This window comes from Melanaphis sacchari, unplaced genomic scaffold, assembly GCF_002803265.2.
Source record: "Melanaphis sacchari strain LSU unplaced genomic scaffold, SCAv2.0 Contig132_pilon_pilon, whole genome shotgun sequence".
In the NCBI taxonomy this organism is placed as follows: domain Eukaryota; kingdom Metazoa; phylum Arthropoda; class Insecta; order Hemiptera; family Aphididae; genus Melanaphis; species Melanaphis sacchari.
In genome coordinates, this window is record NW_020270545.1 from 249,934 (window position 1) to 273,580 (window position 23,647).

General features: G+C 25.0%; 1 protein-coding gene across 1 annotated transcript in view; it reads left to right on the plus strand.

Annotated features, from left to right (window-relative positions):
* Positions 1-23,647, plus strand: part of LOC112591365 (calcium/calmodulin-dependent 3',5'-cyclic nucleotide phosphodiesterase 1A-like) — a 350,746-nt gene that overhangs the window by 113,463 nt on the left and 213,636 nt on the right. Inside the window, exon 2 of the mRNA XM_025335166.1 lies at positions 8,138-8,143. Coding sequence (XP_025190951.1) covers positions 8,138-8,143 — 6 coding nt within the window. The remainder of the gene's footprint in view (positions 1-8,137; positions 8,144-23,647) is intronic.

Here is a 23,647-nt window from a genome sequence, read left to right on the forward strand (position 1 = left end):
TTCATTCGTAAACGGTATTCACAAATGCACGTAAATAATATAAAACTAATACTCAAAAAGGAAAGTTTTCTAGACCAGAACATTTTAAATTTATAATATTATATATATAATGATTTAACTTTTGAACATGATCAAATATAAACGTAACATAAACATTATATATAATATATTAAATACAATTTATTATTATTACGACATATTATATGGCTACCCAGCCTTATCACTTACAAAAGGGTATTGTGTTAAATAAATATTATTGTATTGAAAAGGGAAAAGTGTCTACTGGAACGATTAAACCAACAAATATTAAATGGTAGGTAATGTTTTAATTAATGGTGAATCATTTCAATCCTAAGTATCGCGTAAAGAATATAATGCGATTTCAGCACATCGTGAGAAAAGCAATTCATGGTCATAGGTAGGAGTGTACTGTATACTCAACATAATAATACATAACCAAACACAACTAATTAATTATATTGTTCACGAGTTTATGCTTACATTAAATAATATTTTGATTGAGCTCCAGAATCGATCGAAATTTAAAAATAAAAATGGGAGATTCTAATAATGTATAAAATATCAAATTATATCGTCCCAAAAAACAGTAGCAAATACGTAAGTTAAAAGAGTTTAAAGTTTGAAGATGAATTTTGATTGCAATTAAATTACGTTTTTAATATTCCAAAAACCATTTATGTTATACATTAGGATAAAATGTATCATTTTTTTGTTGTTGTTTTTTTTTTTAATTCTGTGAATAAATTAAACACATATTGTCTTATAAATTAATAAAAATAGATATCTTACAATTTTATTAAGACCTAAATAACACGTTTTTTTTTTTAGATGAATCAATGTTAATTTGATAATAAATTGTAGTATTGCGCACAAATACAATTGCACCTATAAAAAAAACTAGGCCCAATACTGGATGGCGAGTAGTTAATTCATATACCCCAGTTATCTGGTTCTGACAGTTTTAAGTGTAATAATATTATCTACGTTTGTTTTGCTAATACAAAAATATGCAATAAATAATATAAAAATAATAATAATAAAAAAATATCTCAATAGATCCTGAGAAATATTAACGAAACGTGACTGTAAATATGGGTGTCGATGAATAAATTGTTCATAGCGATCCACGGCTGCAGGTGTGCATACTGCAGCAAATCCCAGATATTCGCGCATAAATCGCAACATTTGTATATATTTTAAGAAGTCATAATTCTTCATTCGACGTGTACACTCTACTTTGGAGTTGACAATTTATTTATTCATAACTGGCATCGGGTGCATAATCGAAAACGATTCGCCACGTAATATGGGACGGAAATCTACGGGATTTACTTTACAAGACGATAGTGTCAAAATGAAAAATAACTTCGTTAACTGTGGTTAAAAGGAAGGGCAGGTAGTTATCACAGAAATTATTTTTATTTTTTCTCGGTACGTGTAAATGTCTATATTATACATCGTATCAGTTTCACAGCACAACCCTTTCTTGAATTCGGTAATAAAAACTGTCACAAAATGATAAATGATTAGGGTATGGCAGGTACCTAAATTACATAATATATAATTACAACAATCAAAACAAACGACGTACTGCACAATAAGGGCTGGATTAAATGGATGAATAAAGGGGGTATCTAGCCCTGGGTGTAAGTTTTTTTTTAAAGCACGTTGTAATGTTACGTTTACTATAAATGTACATTTTTATATACTCGTATGTTATAACTTATAACTTATAAGTAATTAGAATGAATAAAACATATTATATAAAGTAGTTATATACCAAAATAATGTATTTTATTTGCAGCAGAATTAAACTGTAATGTATCGTAATATCAATAATACTGCTTATAATTTATTATAAGAATTATTATTTTATTTGTTATAGAACAATATGTTTATTGTTTTTGAATTATAATATATATTTCAAAGACAGAAATATATTATATTCCTGCCTTTACAGTGCTTAAAACGTCAGAATGCATCATTTGTTTACAGTGGCTATACCGAAATGGAGATACTCTTTTATTGTTATTTCTAAATTTCTGAGAAAATTTCACTGTCAATACATTATTGTAACGCTGATGTTATATAGTAATACTCAACGAGTATCTATCGCCGAACTATCTACATGGTTTTGATATGATAAGCATTCCGTCCCAAATGTTCGTAACACTATTATGTTTGAACTTAGTACTATTATAATAATACCTAAAAGAAGGACAAAGTTAATTTTGAATTATTTCTTCACAGTATTATCAAATTAATATTATCTTATGTCAATACCAAAATAATGTAACGTACAACGTACGTCATGCACATTGTATACAAAATGTATATTTTAGAAGTATTTCTAAAAATTTCCTAAAAATATCATCAATCTGCACCTACAGATTATATTATATGTAAAATCTTTTAACGATTAACAATATATTGAAAATATTTTAAACAAAAAAATAAAAAATAAAAATAGGTATCCACTATTTTTTTATTTTTTTTTATTATAAGTATAAAACGTTAGTGGTTTACCAATCAAGCCAACACAAAATAAGAATGAGTATAATGTCTATGGAAATATATTTAAATAATTACGTATATGATTATTTTTATTAAAAGTATAACTAAATTCATATCGATACTGCACCATTTTATCAAGAACATTCCAGTATCTTACAAGTCAAAAATATTCATTATTTATTTATTATTTTTTTTTTTTATGAAATCACGAAAATACAAAATATAATCTATTGACATTATTATTATATTAATAGTTATACTTCTGCTCATTTTAATAAAATTTCAGTATAAGCATTAATTTTATTTTCATCGCCAAATTGTAATTATATACATATATAATAAAAAATTCACTTTTTAAGTTAACTTGTTTTTATTTATTGCACATGTATGTGTTTATGAGTTAGTTCATTTAAATTAATTCCACGCAAATATAATTTAAAAAAATTATCCGGCTGTACAAAAGTGTAAATCTAGCGTTAATAGAATACAGCTTTCCTTCTCATAGAAAAAACTTTAATCGAATAAAAAAAAAAAATAATTGCATAACAAATTAACCAAACATATTTTTGTACAAACAGTAGGTATTATACATTATATCTACGTATTGAAAAAAAAAACCTATCTTACTTTTCTTCACGCTTTAAAATAATAATAGTTTTATGATAAAATGTTATTATTTTATAAATAAATTAAATGATAAATAGTCTATTTTTTGTTTTGCGAACAAAAAACTTTTTTCACAAATGCATAATATAGGCGTATTATCATGTAATAACAAACAAAATATTTAACAAGGCCCATTATTCTTTAGAAATATCTAATGTGTACCCACTTTAATCCTTCATAAATTAATCAATAAAATAGCTAAAACCTTTTTAATAATAAAAAAGACTAAGGAAAAATTAGTTCAAGATCCATTAATATATAATTGATATGTATTATCACATATACTTGTATGAAAATAAACTTTTACGATTATTTTTTTATTTTGAATATTAAATGGAATTTATGGAATGGACAATTTAAATTTACTAAAATATCTTAATATTCTTGTCCTAGATTTCTTGAATATTGTATACTAAATATATATACAAAACTAAAAGTACTCAAATTAACTTACTTCTTTTAAATCATAAAGAGCAAAGTTATAAATTAAGAATATTAATATTTCTCGTTAATGAATAAGAATACTAAATAAATAACGTATTATTATAATATTTTCAATAAATAATTAAACGATGCAATAGAAAAATATACGTATGTTAGATTATTAAATTTGAAAGATATTAACTAGAGCTATGATTTTGTAGCTATATAAAACTTTAAAAAAAGCACTTAAAATAATGCAAAAGCATTTTTATTTCAATAAATAAAAAGAATTAAGAACCCTAAGAATAAAATAGACATAAATTTTATTAAAAATATAGGTAAATAAAAAAAAGATGCAGTTGGTGCTTAAAAATAATCTTCTTAAAAATGTATTATCAAATAAATATTTATAATACTATAGGGTAGTTAAATCGATTAGTTGATAATAATTTATGATCATACACAAATTATCAGAATATTATTAGGGTTAGAAAAAAAAATAATGAAATAGTATTGCATAAATGAACATTTTATACAAAAACATTTCATATAGATAAGTTTATTTTTCATTTTTTTTTTTTTTTTTTTTTTTTTATTAAAAATAATAGTAACAATATTTATATTAAGTAAGTACTTGAAATGCATTCGGAATAATAATAATAGTATAATACATTATTATTCGAAATATTTTCAAAGTGTCTTTCAATGATTTGCATGTGATTTTCAATCGAATTACGGCGCACTCAAAAATATTAGAGTATATTTTCCAACCGCAGCAATGTTTGCTTCCCGACTAAAAAATTAAAATAAAAAAAACACCCATCATGGCGTGGCATAACCCTACTAGCAATACATATTACAGTTTCCTTGCTACGTTCAACTCGAATAATGTGATGGCATTACTGTAAAAAATGTTCCAACGCCTGATCGCGGTTTGTGCATTCTACAAAACGTTATTTATTCATTTATATTTTAGCTCAGAAAAAACAATAAAGATATTTTTACGGCAATTCCGTTGTCATGGTGGACAAAACCTATCCAAAAAACGACCTTGTTAACTTTGAATGTATACATGAATTTACATAACGATAGCTTAGAATTTTTAGGTTACATACCATATTTATAATTCATAATGTTCGTGTAAACTAAAAATTGCATTTCATACATACATATAGGTATGAGTACATTGTGTATACAGCCGTCTTATGATTTCATGTTCATAAACGAGACGTGTGAAAATCTAATATTATTGGATTACATTATTTTTATTTTATATGAATAAAAAAAAAAAAAACTTAAGATGATCAGAATATTTTTATGATATAGGAATGTTTTCATATAAACATGCTAATAGCAAACAGTATAATGTAATGTATTTAGACACTTACATGTATATATAGGTAAAATGCAGTATACTAGATACATTTTTGTATTTTGAAGCTGTAACTAGATACTTAAAAAAAAAAAAAAAAAATGTTAAACTGCTGTGATGTATCGTGAACTAACTCATAGCTAATATTGTTTACTATATTTGAATTATTATTTTTAGATTGAAAATTGTATTATAGTTTTGGATTATATTTTTATACCAAATTAATTATATTTTAAATTATTTATTGTTTGTTTTATTAAATCTTTATAAAGAATCTGTTAAATGCATCTCAAGATATTTATATCTGTATCCACTATCTAAAATATCTAAATACATTTTAAAAAATATATCTCTACTTGCATTTTGTGTATTTTGATACTTTTTAAAGTAAAGTATGTAGATACTAATTTAATGTATCTCGTTACAGCACTGCTAGCTAAATATTGAAATATCTATAAAATCAAAATTTTTTAAAACATGAACAGCAATATAATGATAAGATAGCCAAATTTCAATTAACTACTGTTCATTCGACTCTTCGATCATGCATCTAAGATTCAGCTCGTGAAAATCATTCAGTGTATCGTCAGTTTGGCTATTATTAATCATCGACTTGTAACACGGGTATGGTATTCTCCTGTGTGTGTTTGCCGATACACCATCGTCATTGAACTTCTGGCCTCATACGTTACAAAGACAAGGGTACGATTTTTTTCTGAGAGATTCGGGAAAATTTATCACAGTGTAATATGTACTTTTCAATCATTTAAATGCATTAAAAAATATGATAAATGTAGGTGATTAAGTGTGCAATCTTAATAATTTTTTTTTAAATTTTATCCCCCAAACTTAAGTTTTAAAACCTAATTTACTAATATATTATAATACGCGTTTATCTCGTACTAGCACCAAAAACACGGTATTAAATCTGCATACTATTAGTACAAAATACATCATGAAGGAATTCATAAAAATCGTTAACACGGTAACTTTTATTATAATATATCATTCGTAATGATACTGCCTGAATAATATAATACATAAGTATGTAATACTTATGCTCGATTGCATATATAAGCACTAAACATTTAATGAATTAATTGTTAGTTAATGATCTTAGTTATGAATTAGTTTATACAATACGGCATTATTTTAAATTGTTTGAAAGTTACCCTTAAGTTAGGTAGTTTAATGTAGTTTATTAGGAAGGATAAAATTTATACGTACTTTTTGTCAGCTTTTAAAAAATACAATATCCATTTGAAAAAATAATTTTCAATAATCTAGTATAATATAAACAAAAATTATCTTTTTTTTTTAAACATTCCTTTATTATTATTTAAGTTTATTGTATAAAATGTGTACAGATAATTTAATTTTAATAAAAATTTGAAAAAAATCTTTAAAACCAGCATTAAAAATTTTAAAAATAAAACAATTTCACACCTGGTTATCTTAAAAATCTTTATTTTATCGACATTTTCATTAGATAATGTATAAAAATATTTAGCATTGTATATTTATTACACTTGCTTATAATTAGATTTAAATATCTGTCGTAAAATCTTAAACAGCAAACTTCATGTATAATATTCTAATTTTTAAAACTTGCTTTGGAACATCTAACGTATGTAACACGACATAAATTTAGATTATCATCTATTATACGATAATTTATCGAGTTGTTATTGTTTACGTTGAGATTTTCATTAATAATATTCATTTTTACGTGTGCCTAGAAAATGGCCGTATATATATATATATATATATATATATATATATATGGTAAACGGACGCGCATTTAACATATATTTAAGGATTATTATTCGCAACAAAAAAGTTGTATAGAGTTGAATATGAACAAGGATGAGAAATGATATATAGTTTGTTTTGTGTGTGTGTGTTTCTAGTGTGATGTAGGAAAGAACTGAAAATGATGTCACAAAAAGACGAGCGTCGTGCCGTAATCCCATGTCCGGAAGTTAGCTTTGGTGAGGATTATTTTTATTACTCCTCCGACTTGTCATGGGAAGCCATTTTTCTGGAATTCTTTCTCCTGCACCCATCAACTTTTTTTTTTTATCGATAACTATTTTGGTAGTTTTAAACATCCCAGTTCTAAATTTTTTTATGGTCATGTGGCGCTGTGATTTTCTGCGCAAGCCGTTTCGTGACCAAAAGTTTAAAATACCTAAGGACTTTAAATCATTAAATCTGCGTGTTACGAGTTACTTTACATTTTCTTAATTTTTACTTTAACAGAACCCAGAGTTAAATTTTAAAATCAAAATAAATTAGTACTCAGACATATTTTTTACGAGCTCATTATAATATATGTACAATGGGTTTTTTTATGTAAATATCTTAACTGTATTTCGATTACATTAAAGAAATATGAGTTGTATTAATTCGTCACTCTGTTTACTGTCATTGGTATCAACTAAGCTCAAAACATATGTCAAGAAGTTTAAATATCAATATTGTTATGGCTCTGACTTTTGAACAAAATAATGTTTATTTTTTAAACCATAATAATTTATAATACTTTTCACTCAACAGGAATAAAATAAATATAAGATCATATTCAATTTGTGTTAGTTATTAGAAATATTTTAATTTCATAACGAACGTGTTAAACTCTTGAAATTTTCTTGATGATAATTTATTATTTTGTATGTTTTCAAATGTAATTAAAACTAATTTTGTCAGATGTTAACCTAAAACTGCTTAGATTCTTTACTTATTTAAATTATCAGTTAATAACATTAGAATCATTTATTTTAATAAAACATAATACAGACAAATAAAGTAAGACATATAAGGAAAAAGTTTTAAGATTTTATAGTAATTTTATTTACGTAATAGATACATACACCATAATATATTTAAATGTTTAATATATTTTTAAATATTTTTATACTTATATATTATTTATCAAATTAAGGGCTTTAGTATCGTGGAGTTATAAATATTATATTATATTATAACTTTTAGTATAATATTTGACACTGTTTGAATACATTATCAATTTTTTGTGAGACATTATTAAAACGTGTAATACCTGATAGAACAGAGTCATTAATCATCTTTATGGAATAAATTATTAATGTTATATTTTAACTGTGGATTTTTATTTTTCAGGATCAGGTTGGTGAATATTTTTGTATTAAACAATTAATTTCAACAACATCTACCTATATATTATGACAATAAAAAAAAAAAAACTACAAATAGTAAGTAGCTGAATATTTCAATAGATGCATTGTAAATTAATATTACAATACCACGTCGCATGTACGATCTACTATAGATTTAAGTAAATTTAAAATGAAATTATTCAATTTGTATCATAGACAAAGAAAAAACTATTTATTAGGTATATTTAAACGAAATTGTTCCTGTACTCTTGTCAATTAAACAAAAAATAGTAATTGTCGATAAATAGCCGAAGTGAAAATAATGTACCAAGAGTCACTTGATAATTTAGTATAAAATAATGATACTAATATTAAATTTTTTATCTGGGAGATCAGAGGTATGAGTATTATACTGACCTATTGTTTATTTTCATGCTGTGTATAGAATGATTCAATGCTTAATTTATGAATGTCGTTAAGAAATAATTTAAAATTATTATTAAGTATTATTATCAATAATAAATGCGTGTGCAATAATCGGATTACTTACGCTGCTATCGCGCGTTGAAGTGGCATAAGTAAAAACCATTCTATAACAAAAATGTAATATTATTATTGTAACGCCTTTGATTCTGCTTTCAGAGAGGTGTTATGGGATAAGGTTTCTGTAAAAATTGCGTGCAAATGCATTAATAGCAGGTCTGCATGTATAGGTACGCTCTTCGGCGGTATGCAAAGTAGTCATGAATACCAACAGTATAGACAGCAGGGTAGGATTAGCCTTCCAAAAATCTCCAAAATCTTCGAATCCAATTTTACTCTCACCGCATCACCAATTACCGGCAAAATAAAACGATTTTGTACATAGACTTCCTATAATAATATTAACACTCTGAGTGCATTCTGAATTCATTCCATTATTCAACTCTGATTTATATTATAATATATACTGCATATATTATACAAGTAATATTATCAACTAAAATATATTATAAAATGTAGATAGGTTATCAAGTTTTAATATTTTTTTTCACTTTGCTGAAATGCGCTTAAAACAACAAATGTTGCGACGAATGGTTATCGGATTAAAATACGTTACACTGATGATCATATTATACAAGTAGACAACTACATAATAAATTCGACACATCTGCGTGAAACTGAAATTTCATAGAAGTCGTTGAAAAATTACTTTAAAGGTTGTGATTGTGAAATCGAGGGCGATGAAAACCACAGCTGTCTATAGAGATGTTTGGCACTCACCGTGGCGGTGGCGATTGTTCAATCCACGGAGAAACGATTTTTCGGTATCCCGGTGTGAAAAACTCGGATGACAGCTACGGCGGTCGTATAAAACCACAAGTGTGTCCGTGTTCGTGCCGAGGGAAATGGAAAAACAAACGAAAAAAACAAAACAGCGGCGAAACAAAATAATATTAATAATGAAAAAAAAAATGAAAAAATAAAAATGACAAAAACGAACACCGTTCGAGTAGCGGCGGCTGTGGCGTGTGACCGTCGGACAACGGTCGCGGCGCGTGCAGTGGCGTGCGCGGGTTTGGTTGTAATAATAATAATATCACATGATGAATGTTATTGGAACTACCACAGCTGGTCATATTTAGCTCGCACGCGTAAATATAGTGTACGACACGAATACATATTATTATACTAGTCCGTGTGTGCGCGTGTGTGCTCACGTATATTATTTCCGGTCGTCTGATAACTTATTGTCGGCGGCAGTTGTGACACGATCGTATTTTTCAGGGGACCTGTTTGCCGTTGTTTGAATATAAATCTTCCAATGGTGGCGGTAGATTGGGGCGTTTTATGTTGGCGGATTTTTTTTTTTTTCGTTTGTTTTTAGCCACATTGAATATAAACCGATGGCCATCGTGCCGAACATATCGCCGGAAACACCATTCCCGCCGCAACTGAATAATATGTTTTAAAACGACATGGCGTTGACCGTACATGGGCGTTTTAAAATATTATACATTTATGTATATATATATATATATGAAATTTATAATATTATGCACATTATCTGAGTGAGTGAGTAAATGAGTGTATTTGTGTAAAAGAGATCGATTTTGAAGATTGTCGCCGATGAAATTGTTTAGCAGTGGCATATGTTTATAGGATATCGGTAACCTGCCACCACTCTGGGCGTAATTTTTCTCATACATGGTGCATGTCTCGTACTCTTCAGTTCTCACGTCGTATCTCATACAACATATCAATCACATAATGTGTAATAACATAAGAGTATATTGTAATAAATATGTACACACCTATTTAATGACTGCACATGTATACTGTAAACGAATAATAATAATTCGTGACCCCGATTACCATGTATAATATTACTTTGTTGAATAAGTTTATAGATCGAATTATAAGTGTATGTATGTGTGGTAGAATGAGTAGCTCGATTTGCAGTGGTAACTGGTAAGAGTCACCGGAAAAATACTAATCGACTTATTTTATACGTAGTGAAATAAGTGCATTACTGTGTATATGCATCGTTTGTATGAATAAAACTACGAAAATATAATTATTATAACGGTTTGATATAGGTAGGTATTGTTTGTTGATGTAGGTATAATTAAAAATTAAACTGCATAAAGCACTAAAAATAAATACAGTAACCTGTACAATTTAGAAGCATAAATAATAAATCTTAGTCCTTTTTAATTCGAATAGTAATAATGGAGATAATGCAATATTTTGCTCTTTTGGCCTAACAATTAAAATTATAATTCATAATAAAAAGTAGTAGAATATTAATCAGATATTATTCCAGTACATTTACTGACCTGCAACCGCTACCTATGTCTAAACAACATTTAAATGCATAAACTCCAACATTAGTAACTGGACCTTTTTTTATATATAATATTATAAAAGTAATGGAATAGAAAATAATAATTAAAATATTGTACAATTGCACATAATAAAAAACGACTACTGCGATTAGCGTAGTTCTGAAATACCTATATATATAAACGATATAATATTATAGACTTTAGTATATAACTAACAATAATGTAACGATTCGTGTCTACGAAATTATATTTAACGCGTCAATTAGTAAATACGGTGTAGTAAAAAATATAATGGATATAAAATAATTTACGAATTAACGTGACAAGAGCACTAAAATACTACTCACAAACGTTTTGATGATGTAAACGATACTGACGAAAAATATAACAATAAAAGCAAACAAAAATGCATTAACTTCGTAATAATATTGCAATTCATAGCCAAAGTATGTATAATGTGTGTGTTGTATCGGTCGGCAACAAAAATAGGCATGCTGACCCATGAACATATTTAGTTTTGATTGATGATAGCGATATAATAACCGATACACTGTCGCTATAATAATAGTTATAATAATGCTATTCGACTCAGATAATGCCGAAATTGTACAACAATGTATAAATAACAAATAATTAAACACGTTGGTATGCTGTTTATCTAATACTTAGTTAATATATTTATCTTAATAAAAATAAGTTATCACCATAACCTTTTTTTAACAATTTTAATTTTTTAATTTTATTAAAATAAAACTACAATCCATACATAAATAAGTAGTTACTACAATAGGTGATTTTATTTGACTAGAATAAGATGTTTAAGAGGAACATTTAGTAGTGTCACCCGACAGATTAAATTTGAAGATATTTTGGTTACTTTAATTTTTAAATGTCTCTAAGATTTTTTGAAGATTTTGTGAGTAGAAAGTCGGTTTATTAACGAACTAATAAGTCGGTGTAACTATTTGAATGAAAATCGATGAAAAAACGCTAAATTCAATTTTTTGTTAATATTGGAATAATCATAAATCATTTTATTTCTTCTTATAGTGTTGTTAATATTCACAAAGATTCAAGGTTTAATGTAGATTAATAATTTAACTGCTGTCATCCACAATAATTGTAGACTTGTATTTTATATTTGATCAAAACTAAACAAATACTTGTGTTAAAAATATTTGTAGTTTATATTTCACAGTGTTAAATCCACTGGAATTTCTTAATTAGTCGCTGGTGACAATACCGTGCAAGATCAACAAATGCAGTATAATATTACGTTATAATTTTATCGTTGATCATCTTGTACGATTCATTATATATCTTATGTTATAAGAATATACCTATAAATTATAATGATACACCGCCTAATAAAATTTATTATTCCTGCTCAATACAATTCTGGCTTGGATAATTGTCCCCCATCCCTAAATATTATACTAGTAATATCGTATTAGCGTTATGACTTATGGCCACCACTGTTATATTTTAGGAAATAATCATCGGACGCCCGCTCGAGCGATTACTGGTTAGTGATTACCCATGTTTAGATAAACTCACAAATAAAAATGTTTTGCAAATACCTGCAGAATACGAGAATGAAGTACACGGTAGTATTAGTTAAATGACGAATAGTGAATACATTTTTTTTTTTTTTTTTTTATAGAAATATTAATCAAATCTAAAACACATAATATGATTACATTAACGATGTTTATCCTAAAAGTTAAAAGACAGATCGATGACGTTGAGCAGTAATTTGCAGCCGTTTGGTGGTTATTTAATATAATATTAACTTGTACGTTCATCCGTCCACTAAAGGTTTTAATAACGTTGTTTAAACATTGACAAGTAGGATGAGGGAATTGGATTCAAACTCAGTAATCACGATATTCATCCGGACCATTTATTTTTAATTTTAGTAATATTCAGTGAGTCGTAGGGACTATTATAATACTATATCTATCGTCCAGAAGTTATTTATGCTTCTTGAATACATACAATTTTTCCTCTGATTTATACATTTATGTGAAAATATGAAATATTTAATTTTCTCATAAATTAAGAATGTTATGACAGTAGTGTGTTGGGGTGAGATATAGTTCTTCTAACGAAGAATAATAATTCCATGACAGGTTAATTGTACATGAATCATTTACGTTTACTTAGTTTGATTAAAATATTATAGAGAAGAAAATCAGGAATACTATCTTATAATATTTTTTATTAAGTTTAAATTATATGATTCCATAAAATTAGTTCTTCAATAAATTATTTCACTCATTTTTCGAATAAAATAAATATACGCAGCAATACTAAATCATGCGTACACGAGCGTGTTGTATGGTAAATACAATTTAAAATATGTAAAACTAATTAAATTATTATCTATATCGAAAAATTAGCATTAAATTCTAGATGGTAAGTACTCTGTTTGTGTTGATCATAAAATGGTATTATGTATTTATATGTATAATTAGACGTGGGTCGAAAATTTCTTTATTATAAATAATATCGCAATTTAATTAAATTCACATTACAATATAATTGTTTTTGATGTTGTTTCAAAAAAAAAACAAACACAGTTATAAATGTGAAGCTGTAAATAATATTTAACAAAACATTATGAATGTCATTAAATTTCATAACGGTAATTTGTTTCATTATACATTTCATATTTACTGTTTTAAAATATATACTAGTATCTTCAATAACGTATTTTCTTCATTATGACAGTTTAATTTCTTAATTTCAATTTTATACAGATAAGGTTTATTTAAGACGTTGGTATAAGTATTTGGTCTGATTTACAATGGCATTACTTTGACAGCGTAAAACTAACTCAAAACAAAACTTTAGAGTTTTATAATTGACGCACCAAAAAACTTTATATCGCACATTGGATCCATTTGCATTATTTAAATATTATAATATGGTTCGTTTGTTCTACTTAAATATAATAGATTCACAAATAAATAATTTAAATTCGTTGCATTAAAAAATAAACATACAATGTTTAACTGTATGTGAGTTATATTAAACATATCTGATGTCAATCTTTAAATGTAGTCTAAAATAATTTAAACAAATATGCCTCAAAATATAATCATTATTATTTTAATTTGTTTATTTATTTTATTTTATTATTATTTTTTTTTTTTTATGACCCTCCTTAAAAATAATGCTAAATTATGATTTAAATATATTCATATATTATATTATCTTACTATAAAAATCACATTTATATCTAATTATGCTTTATTAAATATAAAAACAAGTATCTATATACCATTTAATATTACATATTGTAAATTTGGAAGGGTGGTTAGGTTATAGGAGTAGTATGGTCAAGTTTGGGACTAAGCTCTCTCAACAATCATGATTATTAAGTATGAAATATATAATATTTTCATTTTATCGCAAACCATAGCCATCGTATACCAAAGCATTATCATAGTAAATACAACAAAATGTTTAAATTAAATTTTTAAACATATGGAAAATAATAGAAGTTTACTCAACCATAAGGGAATACGGGATAAATAAATATATTTGTTCCGAAAGTTGATAAACATTAAAATTGTCTGTTTTAATATTAAATTATCATTCTGTGTTATACTTATGAGGTGACATAAACTAAACTAAAACTAGAAAATAAAAATAATTAAATATCGAAATTACAATGAATTTAATTTAAATTGATTCATAAAATATTTTTAAATAAAAAATTAACTATATAAGAAAATATCAGACAGTTTTTTATAATTTTATCTAAATATTTTTAAATACCAATACAAACTTTAAAAATCAAAATATTGTTTTCATATTAAATATGATATAAGTCTCAGTTATATGCAAATATAATAACGATGAAACTACGTCGGGAAATTATTAATTTCTAGTAAACATTTTCGATTTCCAAAAAGGAAGTACTTTCACATAAGATTTGTACGTCAGCAATATTTCAGCAAGCATGAACCCGGAAACTTACCTAACATTTCTACTACTATCCGGTGCCTCGAACACCACAACTTTATGTTCCAAGATATGTGTTTTTACCTTTGTACACATACCAAAGAGAATTGAGAAATTGTAATTGTACATTTTACATCCGTTTACGAAGTATCTTAAATGTAATTTTAGAAATACGTATTATATACACGTATACTTTTATTTTGTTGTTTATGTATAATTAGAAGGAGTTCATAAATAAATATTAAATATTAATTTTTTAGTGCAATATATTAATTTATTCATTTTTCTGTACTGAAGTCCGACTTTTGGATTTGAGTGGAAGATTTAAGCTTAAAATCTCGTTAAATTACTAAGAAAGTACAGTATTATTTATAAATGGAATGGTCAATATCTAAGATATGTATCACTATTTAATATCTAGATACTTTTTATGAGTAAAAATACATAGGATAAAAAAAAATTTTTTTTTTTTTTTTTAATTGAAAAACAATATTTGTGCTTTACATGATAAGTAGTCAAAAAAATGCAAAAGTTTTAAAATTTGTAAGTGGTTTTGAATATAAAATTTTACCCTAATCTGAATAAGGCGCAAATAAATAGCTAGGCGCGGATGCATTAATGTCTGTTTTCGCTCAGCTAGTTTTTGATTGATTACGCACACTTTGTAAACGAGTAGCGACATTCGGGTGGCCTTTGATAAAGTTGTTTTGAAAACTCATCGTGCCACTTGATCATTTTCTTATTCCGCCTTGAGTATAGATTTTGTTTATACTTCTAAGATCAAAATTGAAAATCCAGAGTAATTTTTCAATATAATCTGGAAAAATAAACAACAAATTAATAAAAAAACAAGAATTTTTACACTAAACCGGTTTTTGACAAAAAAGGCTTTTTTTTATTATTTTTTTTACAGAAAAGAATAACTTTAGATACTTGATATTTTTAATATATATATATATATTATTTTTTTTAGATTTCTGTAAACGTTGATAAAAAGTTATTTATAGGTTTAATTATATGCTCGAAAATCAAGCATTACTAGGTTCCTCAAAAATTATTCATTTAACAATTAAATCATCCATTGTCCCACACTCATAATGTGTGCATTGTGCATCTATATTAATCGTTACTTACCATTTCGTTAAAAATTAAATTAAATACTTAATCGTTTTTGTTGTGAAAAGCGTTAAAAAACAAATAAAATTCATAAGTGCTTTTTATAAAAAACTCATCGTCCGTCTGGGGCTTTAAACCTTGTAGCAAGATTTTTTTTAAGTTTTTAATTACTCAAACCTATATACTAAAACAAACCTCTTCCCATCCGCGTATCTGTTCACTTACGTAACTAAATTAATTAAAATGAATAATAATAAAACTAAAACTATGTTCCCAATTAAATTTATCAACCGAAACTCCATAAAAAAAATAAAAACAATAACAGCCAGTCAAGCGAGCTTGATACGAACGATGTTTACAATTACGACTAGATAGAGGTTGTCTTTCCCAGGCCTCTCAAACGTTTAAGTTATGATAAACAAAATTCGTTAAATCAAAAGCAACTAAAACCACAACTAACGCGCAATTTTCCACTTGTAATAAATTCAATGTTCTATCGCAAAATTAAAACATGGAAATGGAAACCGAAGTAAACGAAATCGTTTCTAAATTACCTCTGCTAATATTCATTAAAACGAATATCCAAAATTACCAAGTATTTTGCAATAAAATTAAAAATATAATATAACGAACCGACGATTTCATTTGCAAAAGTTCTACTGAGTCACTCAAATTTAATACTACCCCGTTAAATGCATACAGAATAATAATTAAATTTCTAAAATAATCAAAAATAGAATTTTTTACATACCAATTTAAAGAAAATAAGACATACCGGATTGTTATCAGAAATTTACATTCTACCACTGAACCCGATTACATAAAAAAAGAAGAATTTCTAGCGAGAAATGTCACAAACGCTCATCATAGAGTCACAGAAATACCACTACCTCTATTTTTATAGACCTAGAACTAGCACTAAATAATAAAAATATATTTAAGCTCAGAACTCTATGCTATACCAAAGTTAAAATCAAAGCACCTCGAATCAACAAACTAACGCCACAATGCTTAAATTGCCTAAACTATACGGACACACCAGAACTTACTGCAACATCCATCCTAGATATGTCCATTGTGGTGATAACCGCAGAACAGACACATATATCAAATTTCGAGACCTCCTTGCCAAACGTGCGCTATGTAATGGAAACCATCCAGCAAATTATCGCGGATGTCTTGTTTTTTTTAAAAAACCTGCAACAATTCCACAAAAAACAAGTACCAAGCAAAAATAACACAAACAAAATCGAAGAAAACATAAATTGTAAAAACTCTACCTTGTACAAACCTTCTGTCAAAACTACCTCACACCCAAAAAATTTAAATAATAGCCTAACCTATTCACAGGCCACCTAAAAAAATAAAAATCCGATACACATAAATAACAAACACCAAAACCAACAAAACGAAAATATGACAACCCAACTGACCTCTTTTATAAACGAATTTAAAACTCTTATTACCCACTTATCTCACTTTTAAAAATACTCATCGACAAATTAATAATAAAAAATTTCAACTGATAACAATCGAACTCCTCCCTTATAAATATTACTTTGGAACGCAAATAAATTAAACCCACAACAAATCTGAATAATTGTTAGGACTTTAATAACGTCACTATATTTTACAATAATATTATTATCTTCTAAGTATATTGCGCATCTTTTGTAAAACCATTATTTCATCAAATATAGGCGTTATGTGTTTTAGATACAGTATTTTTTATTCAAGTGCTACTGCTAGGTAGCTACTCCCCTTACGCATTCACAGCATACATTTTTATATTTCCGCTCAAATGCCCAATGTAACTATCATTACAGATTGTATATATTCAAATTAATGTTAAAAAAAAAAAAAAAAAAGATACAGTATTTAGTATCTAGCATATTTTACGATATGACAAATGTATCTTTTACATTGTACTTTGACACATTTTTTTTCGAGTATTTCGTCTATCCTTTACTTATGCAGCATACTACTGCAATGAATGAAATACTAATAATAGCTAGAATTAAATTAATTGAAAATATTTTATACGTTAATTTACATATTATGTGTATATTTTTAATATCAATTACATCATTAAAAATACATCATGTATCAAAAAATTAGTTACTTTTTCATAATACACATTTTTATGGAGTTAAAATAATCTTTTAAACATCGTAAAAAAACAAAATTTCAAAACATTAAAATATTTTTAACCGTGCTGTAGTTTGAATAATTTCGTTACCTATGCAGCGTCGTAAATTTAATGTGAAGCAAAAATATTTATAAATAAAATACATAATAATTAAATGCTCAGAATTTATATTTAATTATACAATACTTATTGTCAATAAGCCTATCAACAAGGTTTGAGCTGAAAATGTTACGATTGAGAAAAGAATACGAAAAACTATATTTTGTATACGAAATTTATACTCAAGTTAGTTTTACGAGTTATGAAGCGCGCTCTGCTGAAAAGGGCACGTACCACTTTGACTTATATGATCCGCTAGATGTCGCTGTAAGTTTGACAAAGCTTGAGAAAAATAATATTTATAAGATTATAATTTAGTAAATGTTAGAATTTAATCTTTAATTTTAAAAATGTTAAAAAAATCCGTTATATACATAATTAATTTTATAATATAGTGAGATACATGTTTATAACATACTTAACACAAAATACGTTGTTTGAAGTACCTAAATATAATATTTTTATAAGTATTAATATTAACCCTTTTTTTTTATTGAACTGTATCTTTATTAAAATGTTCTATAATTTTTTTTTCTTTTACTAGGTATTAACATGAAAAAAATAATAATCAACATTATTGGTATATATATAAAACCAGTGTTGAGCACACATAACAAAAATAATATTTAGTTGAGATAAAGATAATTTTATGAACAATTATCTAGATTCAGATTCAGATGATAATTTTTACTTTTATCTAGGTAATGATAAAGATAAAAATGTTTTTATCTAGATACTGTAAAAAATATTTTCATTTTTTGTCTAAAATACATAAAAAACAAATATATTTCTTAATTATTTCAAATGAATTATTCTATTATTCTACCACCTTTCTTTTTAATTAACAGTTTTGTATGTAATGCCTTACTTTAATTGTTAAACAGTGATTTATTTTTGTATACCTACTTTTTAACTTCAATTCAAACTGAACATGGATATATAGCGAATCATACTGTGAAAATTATTAATTTTTTTCAATTATTGCTAATTGGTGACTTATATTATATTTTTTAAGAAGTCTGAATTCCAAACTCGGTACCCACAATTATTATATTCATTTAATAAATAATAATTACATACAAACACCAATATTATACTAATTGCTATGAAAAAAAATAAAAATATTCACGTTTATTTTCAAGAATAGTGAAATAAAAATATTATTATAATATTTTGTTTGATCAATGATAGGTTTACTAAAATATGTTCAATAAAATTAAAAATTAAAATTACCTACCGAATTTCCTGCAAATCTATCAAAAATTCAAAATTAGAAATAATTTAATTATCTAGATAGGAATACAGATTATCTTAGATTACAATCAGATATCTAGTATTTTATTTATCTAGATGAGATAAATATACTGTAGTTTTATCTAGATAAATGTATTTAGATACTGCTCAACTCTGTATATAACTCTATACAATAATAATCTAAAATAGGACATTTAATAACTATTTTAAATAAAAACCAATTGTCCTAATAATAAAATAAAATAGCCAGTAAAGTTAGGTAATGTGTACAAATGTACTATAGACCTAAATATTAGTAAAATAATTTAATTCAGTAATCAATCAATGAAATGTTCGTCGAGCTGAATTGCAATATTTCGATTGGCTAATATGTCAAAAAATTAACATATACCAAATTAAATCATCAGTTATGTAGTTAGGAGTTGTCATGTTTCCAAATTGTAACTATGTTAGATGATTTCAACAAAATTTTATTATTTTATCTCTCCAACCCACACGTAACATAGCAAATATTAAATATACATTACGACAATTCAAATTTTATGTTATTAGCTTTAGTAGGTATCAGAATGAATTAACTTATTATTATTAATTGTATTGATATTTTGATTTAAAAATGATTTGAATACATCTATGTCAGGGGTGGCCAGCAAGAAAAGACTTGCAAGCCGCCAAATATATTAATAAATATGGAATAGCCAAAATGAAATAAAAATGTCATATTATTAATTTATATATGTATGTGATTATCGTTAATAAGATAAAATATCAAATGTAATAAAATGTGTAGATTAAAAAATAATATAAGATATTAGTTAATAATTAAAAATAAAAATAAATAATACATATTAAAATATTGTATCAAAATCCCTATATTTTGTTTGTATATTTTTTTTTATAAATTGTAATCATTAAAATATACTTCTTCAAAACACAATTCCATAAACTCATGTAATTTTTTTTTCTGTAAAAATATTTTGTATTTTAAAACAAGATTCGAGCCGCAGTTTGGCCACCTCTGTTTTAAAGCTTAATCAAGAAAATGTGAAATTTATTTCACAATTAAAAATCTATAAAACTATAAAACGTTTCATTATTATTGTTTGTTATTTATAAATTGTGATTAAACTATTATGAGTAAAGTTTATTAAATTAAAATCATTTTAATAACTAAGATTTAAAAGGATATTATATATTATTTTTATGGATATATGACTAACGTAAAATACTACGGATTTAGTTTTTAATATTATGTTGAAAAAAAAAATTATTCATAGAGAATAATTAAAAATAAATTACAGAATTAGTATTATAAAACTATTTACAACGTTCAATAGTACCTCGGTATGAATATTGACTTATAAGCTTTCAATTATTAGATTGTACTATTATTATGTAAATGTAAAATATTGTATACTTATTAATATAATAATTAATATTATACGTAAATTAAAACTGTTTTTGGCAACAAATAATTCAATATAGATAAAATTATGAGTAGGTAATAGAAAAATAAATTACATATATCATAAAATTTCCTTGGCAATAGAGATATATACTAACAGACTGTCTTCGATTAGATTCATTTTTAATATGAAATGTTTCATTTAACATTTTTTTTTTTATTATTAATTATCAGTGAATTTAAATTTAATACATTCATTACTGTGCTAATTCAATTACGAGGTACATTCAACTTTTGTTATATAACAGAGTAACTTTCCTGCTTTTTAATTGAAACATAAAGGACCAATATAAACCTACATTGTTAATAAATATTTGAAGTTAAAATTTTGATAAAATATGTTAAATACGTGGAAATTTCCAAATAATTTTGTAGTCAAATATTTTTAACATCTCGAAAATTCAATACAAAGTTTCTCGTAAGTTTTTTTTATAGAAACCTCGAAATACAAGCATTTATATTTAATTCAAATATGGACAATAAGTAATAACTAATTCAAACATTTAAGTTAAATAAAAGATGCAATTTTTAAACTTTGAACTATTTGAACTAGACTTTTTTTTCATATAAATTAATTGAAGTACCTACTTATTTAATTACAATATAGTCAGTATTTTTAAAAACCTCGAATTCACCTATGCCACCAGTATTAATATATTCATTTTATTCAATATTTTAACTTGAAACTATGAAAGATAGATTAAACAATGATGTACTTTAATTTTTATTATTTGTTAAGTTTAAATAATATCTTTAATTTTTTTATCTTTTTTATTTTTTATTTGGTAAGAAATATACAATTATACAAAATTTTGCACAACAAGTATTAATGATATAGATGGTTTACATAACATAATAGAGGCACGATGTCGGAGGGCTTCCAATAGAGCTACCTACTTAAGGGAATTTTTTTTTTTGAAGAAAATAGTTTTTTAATGGAGAAGGTCTCTGATTCATTTTAGTTTGAGTTTTCGTGGAGGATTGTCAGGGATATGGTATCTTATGTTGGGGTTAGTATGTGTGTTGAATTTTTGTTTAGTTTAAGGTAGCCAGTGTTGTAACTTGGTTTACATATTTAACTTTCAGGTCAGAGTGTAAGGATTTATTACTAACAAACTATACATTTTTTTTATCTATAAAAATATTTTTGTATCTAATTTAAACAACGTAGGAAACATTTTTATAAGGAATTTTATGTAGTATACAATTTTTTACTGAAATAAATATTATATATGTCTAACAAGCATAATCAGTGTAGTATAAAAAGTATCCATAAACGTTTAAAATAAAGGAAGCTGTAATCTTTAAATTAATTACTCGTTATGATTATTAACATTTTCAAGAAAATGTATTAATAATGTTTAAGTTGAATTTATAACAACAAAAATCTTCAGTTTTGTTCTACAGCATGTAATTATTTCATATATTGTTTTAATTAACTTATAAGTTATGTAATTATTATTTCACAATAAAATTTATAAGCTCGTTTACTATTGCTTAAATAGTATAATGTTAGTTTATTATTGAATAAATGTAATATTTTACAGGTTATAATAAAATACTTTAACTATACATAATAAATTAATTATATTTATATACATACTTAGAATATCTTATAATATTATCTTATTTCTTTATGTTTATTTTTTGAATAATAAATTAAAATCAAATAATTTCGATAATCTATATATTAAATGATTTTATATTTTACATTTTAACGATAGTAAAACGAAATGAAATATATAAATATTAACTATATCCACTTAAGTTAAATAAAAAATTATTGATATATTATTATTAATTAGATATATTAATATACTATATTTCACAGTAGCTAGGTATTTTCAGAATGTCAAATTATTATATTATAATGCGAATTTCGATATGATTTTAAAACATAATACAGAATATGAAGAAATATAAAATATAAATCTTAAAATTCTCAAGATTTTCGGTTAATATAGAAAACGTTTGAAGAGGTGATGCATGAATAACTTAATTATAATACCATAGTAAAATAATCATATCTTTCTTAAAATTTGTATTACGTAAAAAAATATAATTATTAAAAATGTATCTTTAAATGATTTAAATTTTGATTTTTTTTCTATAAATAATATATTATTATAGCACAGCAATAACGTTAGTAAAACGAATTTTGTAACATTGTTTATTTGTAGCTTATTGTAAATACTGTAATTGAAATTCTAGAAGCTTGTTATTTTGACTCGAAAATGTGATTAAAGCATTTAATTCGTTTGATCTCATTTGATTTAAATTAATATCTATCTGTTTAACTGTTTCAAACTGCTTTTATCGTTATTATCATTACAATATGATCAAATATTTCTCATAAAATGTCTGTTAAATTATGTATTAAGATTGTTTATATATATACATATTATTTGAGTTTAATCGTTTGATGAAACTTATCTTTACTACACAATTAAAACAGAATATATGTTTTATTCTTACGTGTTTATCTATACAATCAAATACAAACATATTTTTAACTTTTAATTAATAACATCTTATTATAATTAATGTGAATAATAAAAAAAAAATTAAATTAATTAAAACTTATCAAATGAAAAAAGTTTTTTAACAGACTCTGAAATGAACTATAAGTTC